The sequence below is a fragment of the Neltuma alba genome, unplaced genomic scaffold (assembly GCF_004799145.2).
Source record: "Neltuma alba isolate B1F8T4 unplaced genomic scaffold, ASM479914v2 tig00010701_pilon, whole genome shotgun sequence".
NCBI classification, from domain to species: Eukaryota; Viridiplantae; Streptophyta; class Magnoliopsida; order Fabales; family Fabaceae; genus Neltuma; species Neltuma alba.
In genome coordinates, this window is record NW_021635537.1 from 12,165 (window position 1) to 32,000 (window position 19,836).

The 19,836-nt window shown below is 31.8% G+C and overlaps 2 protein-coding genes across 4 annotated transcripts; one reads left to right on the forward strand and one right to left on the reverse strand.

The window, feature by feature from the left end:
• Positions 1 to 2,856: 2,856 nt before the first annotated feature.
• LOC114758473 (ATP-dependent DNA helicase PIF1-like) lies at positions 2,857 to 4,128 on the reverse strand. The gene has a single exon (XM_028947524.1). It carries the CDS (start codon positions 3,997 to 3,999, stop codon positions 2,857 to 2,859), a length of 1,143 nt encoding a protein of 380 aa, XP_028803357.1. The 5' UTR covers positions 4,000 to 4,128.
• Positions 4,129 to 6,092: 1,964 nt separating this feature from the next.
• LOC114758468 (protein ZINC INDUCED FACILITATOR-LIKE 1) lies at positions 6,093 to 19,606 on the forward strand. Of its 3 annotated transcripts, none has more exons than XM_028947514.1 (17): positions 6,093 to 6,334; positions 8,939 to 8,979; positions 11,297 to 11,357; positions 11,470 to 11,572; positions 13,889 to 13,991; positions 14,288 to 14,341; positions 14,426 to 14,488; positions 15,346 to 15,458; positions 15,588 to 15,663; positions 16,326 to 16,502; positions 17,021 to 17,108; positions 17,519 to 17,604; positions 17,699 to 17,806; positions 18,266 to 18,310; positions 18,428 to 18,516; positions 19,011 to 19,054; positions 19,375 to 19,606. In XM_028947514.1, exons 1-17 carry the CDS (start codon positions 6,172 to 6,174, stop codon positions 19,473 to 19,475), a joined length of 1,515 nt encoding a protein of 504 aa, XP_028803347.1. In that variant the 5' UTR covers positions 6,093 to 6,171; the 3' UTR covers positions 19,476 to 19,606. The 3 variants fall into 3 exon arrangements, with proteins under 3 accessions (XP_028803347.1, XP_028803348.1, XP_028803349.1); XM_028947515.1 differs by having other exon boundaries at positions 15,409 to 15,458; XM_028947516.1 differs by lacking the exons at positions 6,093 to 6,334; positions 8,939 to 8,979 and adding an exon at positions 10,144 to 10,386.
• Positions 19,607 to 19,836: the final 230 nt, after the last annotated feature.

A 19,836-nucleotide genomic window follows, 5' to 3' on the forward strand; every position in this document is an offset into this window, starting at 1 on the left:
TGAGTTAGAAGACTTTTTCTCCTGTGTTTTTTTATAGATACAATTTTTTTAACTGGGTATAGCTATCTTTCTATTAAAGGTATTCTTATTCAAGACACAATCAAGTAGTACTAAATATGAGTATTTTTTTCAACAAAAATTCAAATCTTAATTTGCTATGTCATAAAAGTCTAGCCCCGTTGGTTATGTATACAATTCAAATACATGTGCACGAATAAATACGTCAATACCAGGATTTATTCTGAGGCCTCATCTTTGTCAAGAGGCCTTCTCGCTGGGTCATTTAGAAGACTCTCTTACTACATAATATGAAGTGTTATGTAATATTATCCAATGATTTTCTATTTTTACCATAAAAGTTGTAATAAGTGATCTTGAAAATTGTAACATAACTAGTACTTTATGTTATGACTACTCTTTCTAATTCAAAATGTATAAAATATTTTAATTTAAATATAAAATCTTAAATAAGTATATAAATATGTTATTTGTAATTAATATGTTAAAAACATGTGACTTTTTTTTTTTGAAAAAAATTACATAGAGGTCTTAAGGATCAGAATTTATTCATCAAAGTCTCATGAAATTCTGAAATTCTTCCTCAGTCCCCAAAGACCATAGAGCAAAACATTGCAATTGTGTCTATTTTGCTCTCATTAATTGAAAAAGAAAAGAAAGGAGATGCTTTTAGTTGGCGCGTTGGGTGCTACATGCATGAGGAAGAGAAGCTTCACAAAGAAAGAAAAGAGGTTTCCAACCATTTCCATCGTCTCCATTATTTCAGGGAAGTTATGTTTTTTCTTCATCTTCTTTGTAGGTCTCATCATTAATAACATTTGTCTTCTTTCTTCCACAACCGTTGAAAGTTTAATGTTGGTTTCGAAAGTTGATTGGCTATGGATGTGTGTGTATTAAGAATATGATTCAACTCACTTAGGGTCCATTTGGTAGGGCTTTTAGAGGGCTTATAAGGAGCTTATTTGTAGTGTAAGCCCGATTGGTCCGATTACCTTGTTTGGTTGGGCTTAAAAAAAAGAAAAGCAGCTTATGAGATTTAAGCTGATAAACGCACGTTCTGGCCTAACCTCTCTTTTCTGGCTTATAGGATCAACTTAAGGGCTTATTTTTTATCGTTGAGATACAACTTTTCTCTTTCTTCAGCCAATGTCCGTCATTTCTTCCTGAACTCTTCTTTTTCTTTCGCATCAGAGAGCTCTCCATTCTCCTGAACTTTTCTCTTTCTTCGGCCAATGTCCCTCATTAATTTAAATTTATTGTATTATGTTAATTTATTTATTTTTTATCATGTTGCACTTCATTTCTTAAATATTTTTTATTATTTCTCTAAAGTTCTTAATTCTAATTCACTCATTAAATTTTACTTCTTCATTATATTATCTCAATTCAATTTTTTCTCTTTCACTTTATATTTAAAATAATTTTTTAATTTCTCTAAAATTTTAAAATTTAATTCACTTCTTCATATTAAATTATTTTAATTTCATTGTATTATGTGAAGTTATTTTTTTTTCTATTTTTTATTATTTATTAAAACTCATGCCCATTTTGGTCATTTTACAACCAAATTTACTTTTACTTAACCATAATCCAAACAACTTTTTACCAATCTCACTTTTGCAAACGAACTTTTCTGAACTCCAATCCAAACACAATTCAGCTTATCCAATTTAGTTTTTACCCAATTTCACTTATCCATAAGCTGCTTTTTCAATAAGCAGCTTTTCCAATTGCTGAATCAAACGAACACTTAAACTATCAATGGAGGCTCATTTTAATCATATGTGGTCTTAATCATCTTAGGTGTGGTTTTGTTATGTGTGGTTAGAGTTACAAAATGATGCTCTATTTTTGCTGAAAATAAATGAATATGACATGTTTTTATGTTTATCTGAAAGTAGTATCTATTAATTAGCCTCATTAATGAAGCAGCAAGCTATCAATCAATAATCAATTATATTCTTGAAAACTTGTAATACCAGGTTCGTTTTAAAAACGGGTCGGGTATAACATGAAGACATCCGAATATATTTAATTGATAAGATTTGAATAATATTTTGATTGGGATTTATGTATATTGAATTAAATGAAGAGTATTATTATTAAATGGGATTTCAATTTGAGAGTCAAATGAAGGAATTAATAACTAATTTTGAGTTTAAATGATATTTTAATTGGGATTTGAATATATTGAATTAAATAGAAAACATCATAATTAAATAATACGTCAATTGGGGGCTTAAATAGAGAAATAAATAAATAATTTTAAATTTTTATATGGTCTTCTTAATTTTTAAATCTCTAATTCAAATCTCATTTGAATGAATAAAAAAAATTACACTTCTATAAAAAGTAAATATAATTTTAAGCTGCCTTAGATAATACAATTTATTATCATTTAAAATTTAATCAAATATTTTAATCCGTACATCGCATGGGAAAAAAATCTCTAGTTTTATTTGATTTTTTGAAAACATCAATAGTCAACTTGTTCTGGCGTTGCCAAATTCTTAATTGTGTGTATGTGACTCCGCGATGGTGAGACAAGAACAATTTCAAACTTCATAAATAGTGCCCACTTGATTTTTAAAAAAACTAGAAAACTCTCCCGTGCGTTGCACTGGTTGTGAATTATGAATAATTTTGTCATAACAATGCACACAAAATTTGAGCATAGATGTTTTGACATAAAATTAATGAAAATAATTTTTTAAAACATAAAAAAGGGTATATAGGAGTAGTATGAAAGTACCAACAAAATTAACAAAAAAGAACAACAAAAATCTTTTTTTACCTTATAAAGAAACATTTAATCACCAATAAGCTTCACATGATGTTTTAAAATATTTCTCTGTTTGTTGGGTTTTTATCTGAATCAAGAATTAAAATCTTGATGCCATCCATAGACTTAACCCTTGACAGCGCAACATATAATTGACCATGTGTGAAGATAGGTCTGCGTAGGTATAAGCCAACATTAGTCATTGATTGTCCCTGACTTTTGTTGATCGTCATGGCAAATGATAATATGATAGGAAACTGCCTTCTTGTCATCGTGAATGGTAGTCTAGATTTTGAAGGGTTCATATCCATTCGATGGATCAAAACTTCTTGACCTATGCTTGTACCATTAAGAGCTATTGCTTTAATAAAGTGTTTACCAAGAAATGTGATCTTTAGTCTTGTGCCATTACAGAGTCCTGCAGCTTGATCTATGTTTCTCACCAGCATTATGGGAACTCCAACTTTCACTGCAAGTCTATGCGGAGGCAAGCCAGAGCATTTTATTGTGTTCAAGAATTCAGTAGTATACAATTCTTGAAATGATGCACAACCTTGATCAGCTATACTCACAGAATCAGAGCTAAAATATTCAATAGGCTCGCCAGGCAGTAAGGAGCACATATAGTCATTAATTTGGTCAACCACTTCAACTGTCGGTGTCAAAATGGCCCTATTAGTGAGATATTCGGAATCAGCTAAATGATGTAAAAGATCAGGATATGTGGCTTCGACAATCGACTGTAGAGGATCATGATAGTCCATAATTAAAAAATCATCAGGGACTTCTATCTCTTCCATTCCATCATGAGGTAAACCAATGCGACCATCACCAATATCCAAAAGCCAGTCAGAAAATAATTTCAATTTTGAATTATCTGTGGATGAACTCGAAGATAATTGCATATTCTTGGTAAGTTGGAATAACTTGCAATGACTCCATAGATAAGAAGAGTTTATGGTTGAGTTGACAACATCTGCACGACTACCTTTTGGGATGACAGGCAATATTTTTCTGAAATCTCCTCTCATGACAATGCATTTGCCTCCAAAGGGACGATTACACTTCATTATATCTCTGAATGTCCTATCAATAGCTTTTGCACAAAATCGTTTCACCATTGGGGCTTCATCCCAAATAATCAATTTGGCACACCTGATAAGCTCACTCAATGGTGAACTTTGGGATATGTTGCACATGGAATCTTCATTAATATCAATTGGAATTGCAAATCTTGAATGTGCAGTTCTGCCTGAAGGTAGTAAAGTTGCAGCTATTCCACTTGAAGCCACATTAATCACTACTCCTCCTCGTGCTCTAATCGATGCTGTTAGTGTATTCTATAAGAAAGTTTTTCTAGTACCTCCAAAACCATACACAAAGAAGAACCCCTCAGTAGGATGGTTTGTTGCTTTCATTACTTGGTTGAATATGTTCTTTTGCTCATCTGTTAGTGATTCTAGCAACCTAATCGCTTCTCTCTGACATGTTTCTCTATCAAAATTTAATTCTTGCAATATAAAATGATTTCTGGTGTCAAAATACTCAATAACTATTGCAAGTGGCATTAATGGGTAATCATGGAGAGATTTTCATTCATTGCAGTAGCTTCTCTATCTCAACCAATAAAAAAAATACTGTACTATTAATTCAACCAATAAAGATATAAAATATAGTTTTATATTTATATCAAATTAATAAATGTCAACAGCAAGTTATCCAACCAGTAGCAATGCAGCATCACTCGTCATGCTTGTATTTTGAGCATGGTGTTTAATAACGCCGGTATGTATTTAAATTATATAAGCAAAAAAATCAACAGATGATGATAACTAGTTTTATTTTCTGTCTGTATAGTGGCGATTTGTTTATAATATAATAACCTCCCGTTCCATTTTTATTGTACTACTCTTCTGTTGTTATTTATAAAGCACTTTCAACATGTTTCATACAAATTAAGAAAAATCTTAAACCGTATTAACTTTCTATTAAAATATAATAATTTTTTTAATTTTACTCTTATTTAATATATACACATTTTAAAAGAGCAACTATTCACATTATAATAAATGAAGAATAAAATAGTACATTCAAAAACTTCCCATTACATGAAGACTAACTTTGTAATTTTATTATTCATGTCGATGAGGGTGTTAAGTGACTTATCATTTTTAAAAAAAAAAAGACAAAACTTTGCCGGCTTATAAAAAAAAAGACAAATTATCTTCTAATATATGCCTGATAAAAAGGACAAAGGGGTAAACTTCAACAACTCATTAATAATCATGTTTCACTCTCACCGGTTAATCAATGAGACATTATTTTTCTAAGGAAATCATATCAAAAGCTGCCCATTACGTGGATACTAACTTAAATCCTCAAATTATGACTTTAAATTTTTGTTTGCTGGCTGTTATTTTCTTAATTGAGATGTTATATTTAATTTTAAATATAAAATTTCAATATACTTGATCTCTCATATTATCATTTTTCTTAAACTAATTTATCTAATTTATCAACTAAGATATAATCTAACATTTCATAGGTATATTTTAAGGGAGATTAAATCATTTTTTTTTATAATTAACTAATTTATCTGAATTTTTTAATATGTCTAAATTAGGTAAGTAGTTTTTATAATAAGGTCCAAAGAGAGTATACTAAGGGGATGTTTGGATAGAAACCAAACTATGGTTTTAGAAGTGCTTTTACGGATTACGAAGTAAATATGTGAAGGAGGTTACCTCGTTTTGCGAAAAAATGCTTCTGAAACCGCGGTTTTGAGGATGCCAAACACCCCCTAAATAGATAAAAAGGTTAAGGTTTGTTCTTAAAATTTTCACTCAAGAGAGTTGGGCACTGAAATATTCTTTTTGATACAAATTTGACTTTTTTTTTTTGACCGGAGATACAAATTTGACTTAGAAGTTTAAAATCATAATGATTTTATCCCCGTACCATTAAAAATGTCAATAATTAGTATCATTATTTTTATGGTCAATCTTAATATTTAAATAGTATTTAATGGTCAACGTGGATTAGTATTCTAATCCACATTCGCACACCACAAACTTCACTGCCTTCACATTTTCCGTTTCCCCTGCATCCTCCTCTTCCGCCACTCTCTCTCTCTGTCTGTGTGTAAGTTTCTTCTTCTCTTCAGTTTTCGTCTCACGTTCTGATTGATTGGTTGATTGATTCTCTCTTCTGTGGTTTCTACTGATGAAAGAAGCAAAAAGCCCTCATTATTAATTATTTGTCAGATGTCGTCTTCTAAATTTTGATTTCTGGGGCTTGGGCGTGTTCTGAATCGGAAATACTCTCAAAATAGTATTCAGGAAGAAGAAGGAGGATCTCGCGGAGAACCAAAAATGGCGGGCGATGATAACAGAGATCGCGGTAACGGAGAGCCGCTGCTGAAGAATCGATACTATAAGAACTGCCCGGGCTGTGAGGTGGACCGAGCCAAAGAACTGAACCAAGGATCACCGGTAAAGCATCTTCTCAACATATGGATGCTTACTATGTGCACTAGTAAGTTCCCCCCCCCCCCTCCCGTCCTGTAAGGTATAAATTTGTGCCTGAAATTTTTACCCACAAAGTTCTTTCGAGAATAAATTTATCTTAAAAATTTAAAATTATAATAATATTATTTCTTATCGTTAAAAATACTAACGATCAAGAGATAATATTATAATGATTTTAAATTTTTGGATATTAGTTAAAATTTTTGGGACAAAATTTGCATTCTAACCTTTTTTTTTTTTCCCTTTTGAATGAATTATCGTAACTGATTTCAACAAAAATAACAAAATATACAAGGAGAAGAAACAATTACCTTTGATCATTATCCTAATCCACCTCCTAATAAAATGCGGAATTGGATCAAAGGAACAACGATTACCCAATGGTTTGGTTCTTTAATGTGCCTTCTCTGCATATTTTTTGGAATGCCCAATTTTCAAATATTTTTTTCCATTGTGTTTTAATTATTAGATTCTATATAAAATAAATAATATTTTGATATGAAATGAGACAGTTTTCATTTTTTTATGATTTTAAAAAAATTGCAAAAAAAAATTAAAACTGCACTATCTCATCGCTTTAAGATATTAACGTTACTCATTTTATGTGGAACTTATTAGTTAAAAAATTATTTAGAAGGCTAGAGTGTTATGAAGAATATTAAAAAGCATGAAAAAGAGGCACATTAGAAGAACTATTACACACGTAAGTATTTTGTCGTCTATTAGATCCACCATCCACTCGTCCAATTTGAGAAAATGACAGGTAAGGAATAAGGTTATTTGCTGGTGTTTTTAAAATCAAAGCCTCTGCGCGATCTGAACGTGACTTTTCAAGGTGATTTGTTTGGAACGTGTTTAATTATCATCTGTAAAATATGAGGTATGCATATAGAGAGAATTTTATTTTGATTTTGGTGAAATTGTTCATATGAGGACTAAAGTAAATTTTAACACATGAATCTGAAAATGGAGTTTCAGACTTTCAGATAAGCTACTCTAAAACTCCGTTTCATGCATGTTACTTGGAGAAATATTCTTGAAAAAATTATGGGCACCGTAAAAATACAATTATATGACTTACATAAATTTTCCAACATGCAATGAATCAAATTAAGTAAGCTATCGGCCAAAGTATAGATTGAAAAACTGTTTTTTTTTTTTATAACCCAATTACTCAAACATTTGCCCTTAAAAAAAGAGTATACTACCTCTGATTCTACTTATAAGATCTTGTTTATATACTACAAACGAGATTTTATAATTAAGACAGGAGGTAGTATTGCTTTACAATTTTCTTTAAAATGTTAAAAAAAAATTATCTTGGGAGGAAAAATAGTAAAATACACTTTTACTAATTGAGCTTTTGGTTTTCAAAAATTAATACTTCTCTGGTCCTATTTATAAGGTAGTTTTAATATATTTCATGCAGATCAAAGAAAATTTTAAATTGCATTAATTCTCGGTTAAATATAACAAATTTTTAACTTCATCTCTATTTAATATATACACCTTTTAAAAAACATCTACGTTATAATAAATAAAAGACAATATAATACATTCATGATAAAAATTTAATAAAATAATTTATAAATAGGACTAAGAAAAATATTTTCTCTCCTTTTTAAATAAGACCAAAAGAGTATCTTTCTAAGAGCATGTTGACGCATATTATTATGTCTTATTAACTAAGATGAGGCATACCCTAATCCTAAATCCAACTCAACCTAAACTTTTCTGGTATTAAAAAAAAAAGGTGATTGACCATAGTTAATATTATTCAGATTCAAGCTCCTTAACTGATGTTATGTCCCTCACAGAGTTTAAATATCCTTTGAGTATCTCAAGGAAATAAAAAGTTGGTTCATTGATTTCAGAAAAGGAAAAAAATAAAATAAAAAGAACAATTTTGATATACTTAAAGGATATTTAAACTCTGTGGGCATCAAGACTTCAGGCACTGCTCTTCACCCTCCTCTACAACCAAGACTCTGATACCACATTAGGACCCGAAAGCTAGTTCGTAAGTAGGAGATATTTAAAGAATATTTAAACTCTGTGAGCGTTATGACTTCAGGCTATGTGGGAGGCTCTTGGATCTAATCTAAAAGCTAGCTCGTGAGTAGGAGTTATCCACTCCTACTCACGAGCTAGCTTTTAAGTTAGACTTAAAAGACCCAATGTGGTATCAGAACCTTGGTTACGAGGAAGGGTGAAGAGTAGTGGGATGATAAGTCCCATATTATTTGAAGTCCTAACATTCACAGGGTTTAAATATCTTTTGGGTACCTCTTATTCACAAGCTAGCTTTTGGATTGGATCTAAAGACTCAAAATATTATAATGTTTTCTAATTTTTCTACTTTGAAGGTCAAAAATTAATCTAAATTATCGTTCTTATTTTTTCTTCCTCTCTTTTTTGGTGAGAAGATAAATTCTTGGTGAATCATTTAGTTCATGAATTAGTTTCAAAACAAACATAAGCTTAATTTGTTGTGGCTTCAATTTTATTTCGTATTTATGGATTCATCAATCTTCACTCATTTGATGTTGCTTTTATTTTTAACACTTGTGTTTCTAAGCATCTGATTTTTTTTTTCTTGTCCTCTGTACAGCGCTGCCTATATCATGTATCTTTCCATTCATTTATTTCATGGTGAGTTTGTTTTTTCATGCGTCTACGTTCTTGCTGCATTTTCTTTATACGTACGGACGGCGGGGTTTTTTTGGGATATTGTACTTATTAAGCTCAGCTTCAGTATCTTCGGTTAAAAAAAAAAAAAGTTCAGCATTGATTTTTTAATGTTCTATTTTCTCCTCATATGCACATTAGTTCTTGAAAGCGACTACTGGCTCTTAATCCATTGTTCAATACAATAGATGGGATTTTTTTTTCCCTTTTGGATTTTTTAGATTCATAATTTCAATTTTGATTTTTTCATGTCCCCCCCCCCTTTTTGGCCAACCAAAAGTGAAAATAAGAATTGCCTATTGCCCAGTCTATTTTAATGCGCATATTCAATTTTAAAGTGGCCGCCACTTGCTTCATGATAGGGAACACAATCCAGATAAAAGTTCATTTGATTAATTTTCGTCAGGTTAGCATTTTTTTTTAATTTTCCTAATTAATTTGGCATTTAAATACTATCAGTCTATATATATAATTTCTTGCAAGTCACACTTTTCACAAAACACGAACAGCGCAACTCATTCTTTAAATTTTACGCAAATGTATTGGAAAATATATCTGGTTTAAAGATAAATCTCTTTTTTCTTCAAATATATATTCTTTTAAATCAGTTCCATTTTGTTGGTATATAGTTGGAAAAACTTATGCATTCTTTTTCCTTGTTCCATATAACCTTTTTGAATAAAGCACACATTATACCATTGTTAGAGTTTACTTTTAGTAGCTTGATGTCCACAAGTTACATTCATACTTTCTCTTCTCTCCTTCATTTCCTCTTTAACACGGGGAAAATGGTTTTTGCGCAAGCAGGAAGTCATTTTCTTGCAGATGTCTTCTTGTCTATTTCTTCTCTGGTTTTTAATATAAGACATACTTAATTAATTTGATTAGAATAAGGAAGTCAGGTAAGTTAGTTAATTAAAAGAAATATGACACGTTTTTCCTAAAACACCATAATCATTTTTTTTTAATATCTTACCCATCTCTTCTATTTGATTATGGTTGAGGGAGTATCTATAGGGATAATTAAGAAAAAATTGATAAATATGATAAATATATCTTATATTTAAGACTAAAATCAAATCAACAATTATGTTTTATATTAAGGACCGGGGAATATTTATTATTGTTAACTAAAACTAGAATTTTTTTTTTTGGAAATTTCCTTGAAAGGCTTACTGTGGGGATGGATCTGGGATGTATTTGAATAATCATAAATGCCATCATTCAACTTAAGAGATAAATATGGTATAAGTTGAAATGCAGCTTGGTAGTACCTTGGTAAATGTTGGAGATCGAACATTTCTCCTCCAAAGAGACTGATTCGACAAGCCTCTATTCGAGCTCACAAATGCTCCAACTGATCGCTTTAAAGTATTGCTTTACCATCTGCTTTCTCATTTGTTATGAAATAACTCAGAAATAAAAAATTTTAGTCTTCAACTATAAGCCTGTTTGTTGAGGTGTTTCGGGGGTTAAAAAGTAACTTGTGAGTATGATAAGTCAGTTTGTAAATTTAGAAACTGTTTGTTATGGTTTTTGACTAATCTGATTTATGGGTCAAAAATTATATTTTTAAGTACGATTAAAAAGCACTTAAAGCTTATTTATGACTTATATAAAAGTAGTTTTTTTAGAATTAAAAAACATTTTTACCCTTATATTTATATTATTATTATGCTTCTCTCTATATATTTTTTATACTTCTCAATCAGTCTTTGGTTATTTATTTTTAATATTCTGTTAAGTAAAAATAACTTTTAACATTTTTTATAATATTTTTATTTTTAGTATTGTTTTTCATTTTATATTTTCATAAATTATATAGAGTATATTATCTAATTAATTATGTGCTATTATTTGGTTCAAAAATTTTCACATTACTATGGTTTCTAATCTAAATATATTTTATTTATTAAATATAACTTTTTCCTATTATAATAATTTAAAATTATTATATATTGTAAATTCATATTTTTAATCATTGCTCATTATTTAATAAAAGTTATACCCATTTTGGTCATTCTACAAATTAAACTCACTTAACAATTTTTTTTACTTTACAAACTAACTTTTATAAAAATCAATCTAAATACAAATCATATTTTTCAATCTAACTTTTACACAATCTCATTTTTCTAAAAGTCAGATTAAAAATAAATTTTTTTTTTACTACTAATGTTAATCCAAACGGACCCTATGTTGCTTCTTACTTTTGAGCATGTAAGAGCATCTTCAATACTGCAACATGTAAGAGGAATTATTCATAAAAATTTATTCACAGGTAAGAGATTTTGGTATTGCAGAAACGGAGGCAGACATTGGTTCCTATGCTGGTTATGTGGGTAAGGTTCCTTTTAGTCCTTCCATTCCGCTGATGTCTATTAGACAGATTTTCAAGCCCTTCAAATATTGATCTACATATGGAACATGCTGGTCTCCATATGAAATTTGTAGGTTCTTCATTTATGCTTGGCAGAGGATTGACATCTGTAGCTTGGGGAATAGTGGCTGATCGATATGGTCGAAAGTATACTATACTCATAGGAACTGTTGCAGTGTAAGTAGCCCTACCCATGATCTGGATGACAAATAGTAGAGCAAAAGAAGAGAATATTTGGAGAAATGAAATTGTGGATTATCAACGTAGCTTTTTTCTCGGTATCTTTGATTAATTTGGTGCTTTCTCTTATAAATCAACGAAAGGCCTATGGTTTGATACATATTAAATTGTTCATGGTTTTTTCTAGACAGACGAATCGGTTCGATACTCAATATTCCTTTTTTCATCAATTCCGTATTTTTATTCAATTCTGTAAGAGTGAAATCTTTCTGATTCTTAATTTTCATAATATCTAGACTTAGTTCTCCTCTTTGAATAGAGGCTATAGCAATTTCTTTTATATTTTTCAGTCTAAGCAGGAGACAATATACTTGGATATTATTCATTATTCTTTCATTTAAGCAATCACGCCAGTTCAATTGAAAAAGCAAATACCTTCTTAGGAAGCAATTAAGTTCTGCTTCGATGTTGTTCGTGTATTTATTTTTTTTTTACACCCTTTTTTATGTCGGATCTGGCATAATCTTCTTTAACATCTTTTGACCAACCTACAAAAACGAAACGGTCCCTCCGTAACCAGTCATCCATAATATCAAATAAATCGTTTTCATCTTTGGTAAATTTACCAAGAGCTATAGTCATAGTGATCCTCCTATTCAACTACTTCAACCATTTCCGAGCACCTCATAGCATTTTCAGGGCCAAGGCCTTCTTTATTTTATCATTTCTGTATGATTTGATTTCTCGTTGATTGTCCCTTCTTTTCTAATGGGTTTCAAATATAAAAATCATTTATTGGTCTCTTGACCTAGGTAAATCCATTAACTCAATTCGGTTATTCCTTTCTATTCTTAAACCCCCCCTAAGTCATGAATTATCTTATTACTCATAAATCAGGCGGATTCATTTTTTGAAAGAACTGTTCAAGAAACAATGCTCCCTCAGCAAAACTGGGATAAAGTTGAGCCAAAAGCTCCCGATTCAAGATAAATTCATGAGGAAGTGGGATCTCTTTAGGATCTACTCCAGCATTTAGAAATTGGTTAATCGGTAAAGATACATGTACTTGATGTCCCGCCCAAGAAAGAGACCCAAGTCCTAGTAGCCCCGCTAAATCGTGATTCAACATAGATTCTACATCTTGGAACCAAGCCAATTTTGGAGCAGCTTTGTGATAATGAAACCAACCAGCAAAAAGCATTAAGGCTGCAAAGACCAATGCACCAATTGCGGTACAATAGAGTTGTAATTCACTAGTTATTCCAGATGCTCGCCAAATCTGAAAAAAACCCGAGGTTATTTGTATTCCTTGGAAACTGTCACCCCACCTGTAGTAGATGTAAGGATCGAGACATAGAATAACTTTTTATTTGCTTGATAATCATATAAAGCAGAAGATATTTTAGCCATTTGCATCAAGCTCAAACTTCCTTCTTGCATACGTGCTCCTCCAGAAGCACATACTAGAATAAGAGGTAAAAATTGATTGGCAGCATATTCGATCAAACGGGTGATTTTCTCACCTACTACGGATCCCATACTACCCCCCATAAACTGAAAATCCATAACCCCAATTGCTACGGAATACCATTTAGTTGACCTGTGCCTGTTTGAACAGCATCAGTTAATCCTGTCTTTCTTTGATAAGAATAAATACGATCTTTATAAGGTTCCTCTTCTGAATGAAATTCAATGGGATCCCCCGAAACCATGTCTTCATCCATCGGATTCCAAGTACCTCGATCAATCAAAAGTTCGATTCTATCTGAACTGCTCATTTGCAAATGATATCCACAGTGTTCACAAATATTCATTTTTTATTTCAAAACTTTCTTATAATTTAATCCATAACAATTTTCACACCATAATAGTCTTTCTTAATATCCTCCTTTCATCTCCTACTTGATTATAGTTAAGGAGTGTTCATAGGGATAGTTTAGAAAAAATTGATAAATATGATAAATATGTCTTATATTTATAACCAATATCAATTTAATAATTAAGCCATATATTAAGGACAAGAAGAGTACCTAAGAAATTGATGATTATTTAGTAGCTATTGGAACTTCGTGCTATTTATTTTTTTTCATTTTATATTCTCTATTTTATTTTATTTCTTGTAATGGGACCTCTATCAATAGTCCTCTCACTAGCTGTACGTCAGTTTTCTGACGCTAATTGAATTAAGTTTATCTTGTTAGTTTCTAAGTTCATCCCTCTCTTTCTCTTGTTATCGCCTTCCTCTTTCTTCCTTTCTTCAGTGCTACGTGAATAAGGTTATCCATATTGATATTGATTATGATTTGATTTCAGCATTGTGTTTAACACGCTATTTGGCTTATGTACGAGTTTTTGGATGGCTGTTATTACGAGATTCCTTCTTGGAGGCTTGAATGGTTCACTTGGAACAATCATGGTACTATTTACACATATCACCTACTTTGTTACTTTTTTAAAGGCTTTAACGCAAGGATGGTATTGAAGATGAAGGGCCCTTTGTAAGACTTTAATGGGGCGATCAAAATTTGGGAGACCAAATCGAGATGAAGTGTAACCTTTGAGGTCTAAAATATCAGTTCACTGAATTTTCGTTTAACAGAAATACCTGGATTAAATCAAAAGTTTGAATTAAGATGCTTTTGGTTAATCCATCTGTTTGATTGTTCTTTACATGGCTCTCTTGCATAACAGCATTCTCTTCTCTGTCACCAGGCTTATTGCACTGAAATTCTTCCAGAAGAATACCAAGCTACAGGACTCGCAACTGTATGCCTAATTTACTTTGATATGCTATTATTTCTTAGAATTACTTGCTCTTTGTGATATTGTGATTGCGTGATCTGGTTTCAGTACAGCTCAGCTTGGGGCATAGCCTTAGTCATTGGTCCAGCATTAGGAGGCTATTTGGCTCAGGTACTTTATTCCTTTCTTTGTCCATCAAACTAGATCTCGACAGTGGGTTGACGTTCTCATGGGGACATAAGATGCCCATCTTATCTTTAATATAAGACCTATTTAATGAATTTGATTAGATTAAGAAAGTTAAGTAAGTTAGTTAATTATAAGAAATATGATATATTTTTTTAAAATACCATAATCATCTTTCTTAATATCCTCCCTTCCTCACTTACTTGATTATGATTGAGGGAGTATCCATATGAGTAATTTAGAAAAAATTGATAAATATGAAAAATATGTCTTATATTTAGGATTAAAATTAACTTAACAATTGGTTCATGTATTAAAAACCAGAGGAATAATTATTTTGTGCTAAGAAACCCATCTAAGCGAATTTCCATGGAGTAGGTGTTTATTTTTGGGATTTTTGGGTGGGAACTAAAATATGGTTTGGAGAATAGCTTTTGGAGAAAAAAGTTATCTTAATAATAAATTTTGTGAAAAAAGTGATTTTGATAAAATGAGAATATTTTAATATTTGTTATTAGAATCACTTTTTTTATATGCAAATTAAGGATATAAGCTAATATGATAATCACAACAGATTTTAATTTATATTTTTTCAAACTAATAAATCAGTAAATAATATTTTTTTTTTTTTACTAATGTAATAAATGGTATATGAAAAATAATAATTAATTAATAATTAATATGTGTGTGTATATATAAAATATAAGATTAAATATATTTTTGGAAAAATGAGAATTCCATGTCAAAAATTTTAAACATCACCGTACCATAATAATTTTTAGAAAAATTGAATAAATATCCTACCTCTATTTTCCGTTGCATGCGTGTGGAAACATGTCCAGGAGCACACCTATCAAACGTGGATCAATTCTCCTTCTAATAATTTGGGAATTTTGGTATTGCAGCCAGTAGAGAAATATCCACATATATTTCCAAAAGGATCCTTATTTGATAAGTGAGTATACCTGAAATTTTAAATAACAGTAGCTTTGGCTTCCCTTTCTAAAGCTTTACTTTCATTGTTCATATTCATTTTCTATTACGGTATGCTGATATTTGTCTGTCCCATTCAAATGGTTTTCAGGTTTCCATACTTCCTGCCCTGCTTTGTAATATCAGCCTTTGCACTTGCTGTATTAGTTGCGTGCATCTGGCTCCCGGTAATTAATGGCTCTTGCAAAACTTGCTGTTCACAAGCCATTAACAACGCACCTTTCTCTTTGGGTTACATGCAATGCACAAGGCCTATGATTTAGTTAATAATCATTATTGTGAATTATACTCCTCCAATCCTAAATATAAGACCCATTTTGTAGTGTAATTTATAATAAAATTTGGGTATTATATTTAGAACCGGAAGAGTATTAAATATAAAGGGTAATATAAACAGTGTATGCCAAAGTTCAATCCTAAGTCCATAAATCCTTGACATATTTTTGGAAACTTGATCCTTAACCACTCACTGTTGTAACATATTTTAAGCTCCAACAACATATCTGTTGATTTTCCTAATATATCCCTCTCTGGGTTAAAGGCATAGTTCTATTATGGTTCTCCTAATTAGTGAAACTGATGAGTTCTGTTCTTGAGTTTAGAGTCTCGTACTTGGTGAAGCCTGAAAATTTATTGATAGTTTTTTTGCCTTTTCATTCTCTATTTGTTTGATAGTTCTCTACATGACTTAGATGTATAAATACTGAAAGTAGAACCCCAGAGTTGTGTGTGTGTGTGTGGGTGTAATGCACATATTGTATCTTGGGCTGTTTCTCTTTGATGAAAGGCAGCCTTCTGATATCAGACTTGTTCTCTATAAAATATGCAGGAAACATTGCACAAACACAATGTTAGCAATGAGTCCAATAAGGATGCGGAGGCTTTTGAAAATGAAATCACGGAGAAAACAGTTCAGAAAGATGAAAACCTCTTCCTGAATTGGCCCCTCATGTCATCAATCATTGTTTATTGTGTTTTCTCACTGCATGATATAACCTATGCAGAGGTATGCTTCTTACTTAATAATCAATCATAAGCTTTTCCTAGGTCAATGAAAACCATATGTAAGAGTCTCTCTCTGCTCTGTTATCTTCTTTCAACCCATGTTGAAGATAAATAGCCTCTGTTGTAAACTATCCCAGCATAATCTAAATTAGCTCTCTGGAACGGAAGTCTTGTTTCTTAAGTTAGTCTATCATCTATCAATATAAAATATAAGAAGTGCAAAGAGCTGCATTGGTCGCAAGTTATGAATAATCCGTTTCATCTTGGTTCCAGGCAAATGCATTGGACCATCTCTAGTTGGTGGTAAAATGTAAAAACATAAATTTATAAAGGAAAAAAGAATCATATTTTGATCCTTGAAAAATGCTGTGGATAATTATTAAATTGATACTGCTTGACATCATTTTTAAAAAATTCATGTAGCATTGAACTGTTAACGATCCCATCATGTTTGGAGCAGAATAGGTTCTTGCCTTTCTTCTTTGAGGCTATATGTCGGCAATGCTTTACTTTCTGCAGGTTTTCTCATTATGGGCTGTCAGTCCTTTAGAGCTGGGGGGTTTAAATTTTACAACGGATGATGTCGGCAATGTTCTTTCAATATCAGGTATATCATTGATGGCTATGAGTTTCTGGATGTATGAAATTGGACTTTCTTCCTAACCTTTTATCCCTAGGCGTGTTATGTAATTAAATCCTGTTGAGTAAATTTCAGTTAATTTAATTTCCAAACATTGGTAAGATTAGATGCATTTATCAAATTGGACTTTCTTCGTAACCTTTTATCCCCAGTATTATGCATAAATGTAACTGCCTTTATGAGGTCATTTATACTAACCTGCTCCTAGGCATATTATGTAACCAAATCTTGTTGAGTAAATTTCAGTTAATTAAAGTTCCAAGCATTGGTAAGATTGAGATGCATTACAAAGATGCGTTTTCTTGTTTACATTGTCTTCATGCATGTATCACTTAGATATTATGCTGATTAGCACTGACCTCTGCTCATCTGGTTAGGATTTGCTCTTTTGCTTTACCAAATCTTCCTTTATCCGACTATGGAGAAAGTATGTGGAACCATTAATCTTGCTCGCATAGCAGCGGTTAGCTTTCACTTTCATACAATAATTACTATGATTCAGGATTTCCATTGTCAGTTGCTTCTAATCTGTACCATTATTTTGGTATCACGTGCAGGCTTTAACCATACCTCTCTTGCAAAGTTACCCTTTCATAGCGATGCTATCTGGCTTTCCACTGCACCTAGTGATAACTATTGCTTCAGTCCTTATGTTATGTATCCCTGTAAGTGCATTGTTTTTTTATTTTACTGACTGAAATGGTAGCATTGAGGGGTTAAAGGTGAAGGAAAATGGCTGGAATCTAGTAATTTTTATAGATATTTGTAATCTGTTAGATACGGACAAAAGTAAATGCAATTTGCAGAATTTCCTCGATGAAATTTAGGTGGCATAAACTTCGACACACAAATATGGTGACACAATAAATTGTAGGGGCTCATAGATAATTTAAAGTATCATGTAATGTCTTGTCATATCTAATAGAAGTGTATAACTGTGTGACAAGGACGCAGCTCCTTTTTTGCTGTGTTCATGCTTCATAAGCTGTCCTTTACAAGAGGAAAACATAGAAGAGAAAAGAGGCTATTGTTGTCTTACATGTTAGAATGCGAAAAATAACTTTCCTTCACAAAACGTATATCTACATGATGAGCTTCCTGATTATAAATTTTTCTTGTGTCAGGCAATAATTGATACCTGTTTATTCCTTTTGCAAAATAGAGCAGTGGTAAGTTACGAATTCTTTAATTTCAATTCGTTAGTTATTTTTACTTTTTCCTTAAAGTAGTTGTGAGATTGTCGTGATTGAATTGGGCTAATATGGCATGTTGATTGGGAAAAACAGGAACAACACCAAAGGGGAGCAGCTAATGGTATTGCTATGACAGCTATGTCACTCTTCAAAGCAGGTGGCCCTGCTTTAGGTGGTGTAGTGTAAGTGCACCTTTCAATTTTTTTCCCTTTTTCCCTGTTTTGGTTTTTGCATAAATGATCATTTTAGCAAAAATTTGATTGCAAGAGTTAGGTTAATTGGTTGGATCAAGCTACATTGGCCAAATGGTCAGTGGTTTGTGTTACATTAAAAAGAAATGTAAGTTTGAATTGGCAGGATGTTTTCATTTATTCACTGAGACTGTCAGGATGTTTGTAACTCCATCAGTCTCTACATTTTAGTTTTTATGTTCTCTCTATCATCTGTTACTGGTGGGTGTTTTGTATTCTCCACAGTTGATGTTCTTGTGTTGTAAGCCAGCCTTAGTTTGAAGAAGTAACATGAATTTTCCATATAGAAACTATCTATGCAAATTTTTGCTGTAATCTCTAGCATGCTTCCTCAAATGAACACATTGATTAACATGCTTCTTTCACAATGTGCGACATTTTCAAACTTATCAGCTGTTCACTAATTATGCTCTTGGTCCCTGCAGATTAAGTTGGTCACAAAAGCGGTTAAATGCTTCTTTCCTCCCAGGTATAATGCTCAGCTAATATGTTTGAGCTGTATTCTATTTCTCATATTTTGTTTAAAGACTTGGTTGTTGATAGAGCATAATAGCATTGTGCAATCCATGTAACTGGCCCCATCTGATGGGATCAGGCTTGTTGTTGTTGTTGCTACTGCTTTTGATGTTTGTGACATAGTTATTGAATAAAAATATAAAACATACTTTCTACAACTGAATGCTCTGTCATGACTGCATGTATTAGAATATCCGTCCCTTAATGCTTCATATCAGTATATCAGTAGCTGCAATTAGGCAAGCTCACTAACTTTGGGACACTTAACTACAGGCACAAATTTGGTGTTTTTTATGCTGAACCTAGTAGAAGCACTTGGAGTTCTGATGATGTTCAAACCATTCCTGGCTGAGAGAAAAGAACAGTTACAATGATGTCAATAAATGTTTAAACGTGAAGTGATGAAGCAATCATCAGTTATGAGATATTTTTGTGAGGGGATGCTATTGGCTGATTGATATGAGCAATATAATATATATATTGACTCTCTCTCTCTCTCTCTCTCTACTGTCCTGCCTTTTTGATACCCTCTCCTAGAACAGAGAAAGAAACCAAGCTGAAAAGCAGAAAGAAAAGTGAAGGGGGAAAGAGGGGAAGAAAGTGGAAAGAACAAGACCCATATGCTTTCATGTGTTGCAGTGAAACCAACTACAGTAATTTTTGTCATGAGTCCCATCTGTTGTTGCATATTAAGGGGCTATTTTTGTGCGCGCGCGCGCGCGTAGAGATCGAGAT

Bases quoted from the DNA above. Each gene is read 5' to 3' on its own strand.
- LOC114758473 (XM_028947524.1), bottom strand. From the start codon at position 3,999: ATGTGCAACATATCCCAAAGTTCACCATTGAGTGAGCTTATCAGGTGT.
- LOC114758468 (XM_028947514.1), top strand. From the start codon at position 6,172: ATGGCGGGCGATGATAACAGAGATCGCGGTAACGGAGAGCCGCTGCTG. The intron at 14,489-15,345 runs GTACTTTATTCC...AAACATGTCCAG, and splicing joins TAGGAGGCTATTTGGCTCAG to GAGCACACCTATCAAACGTG. The intron at 15,664-16,325 runs GTAATTAATGGC...TAAAATATGCAG, and splicing joins TTGCGTGCATCTGGCTCCCG to GAAACATTGCACAAACACAA.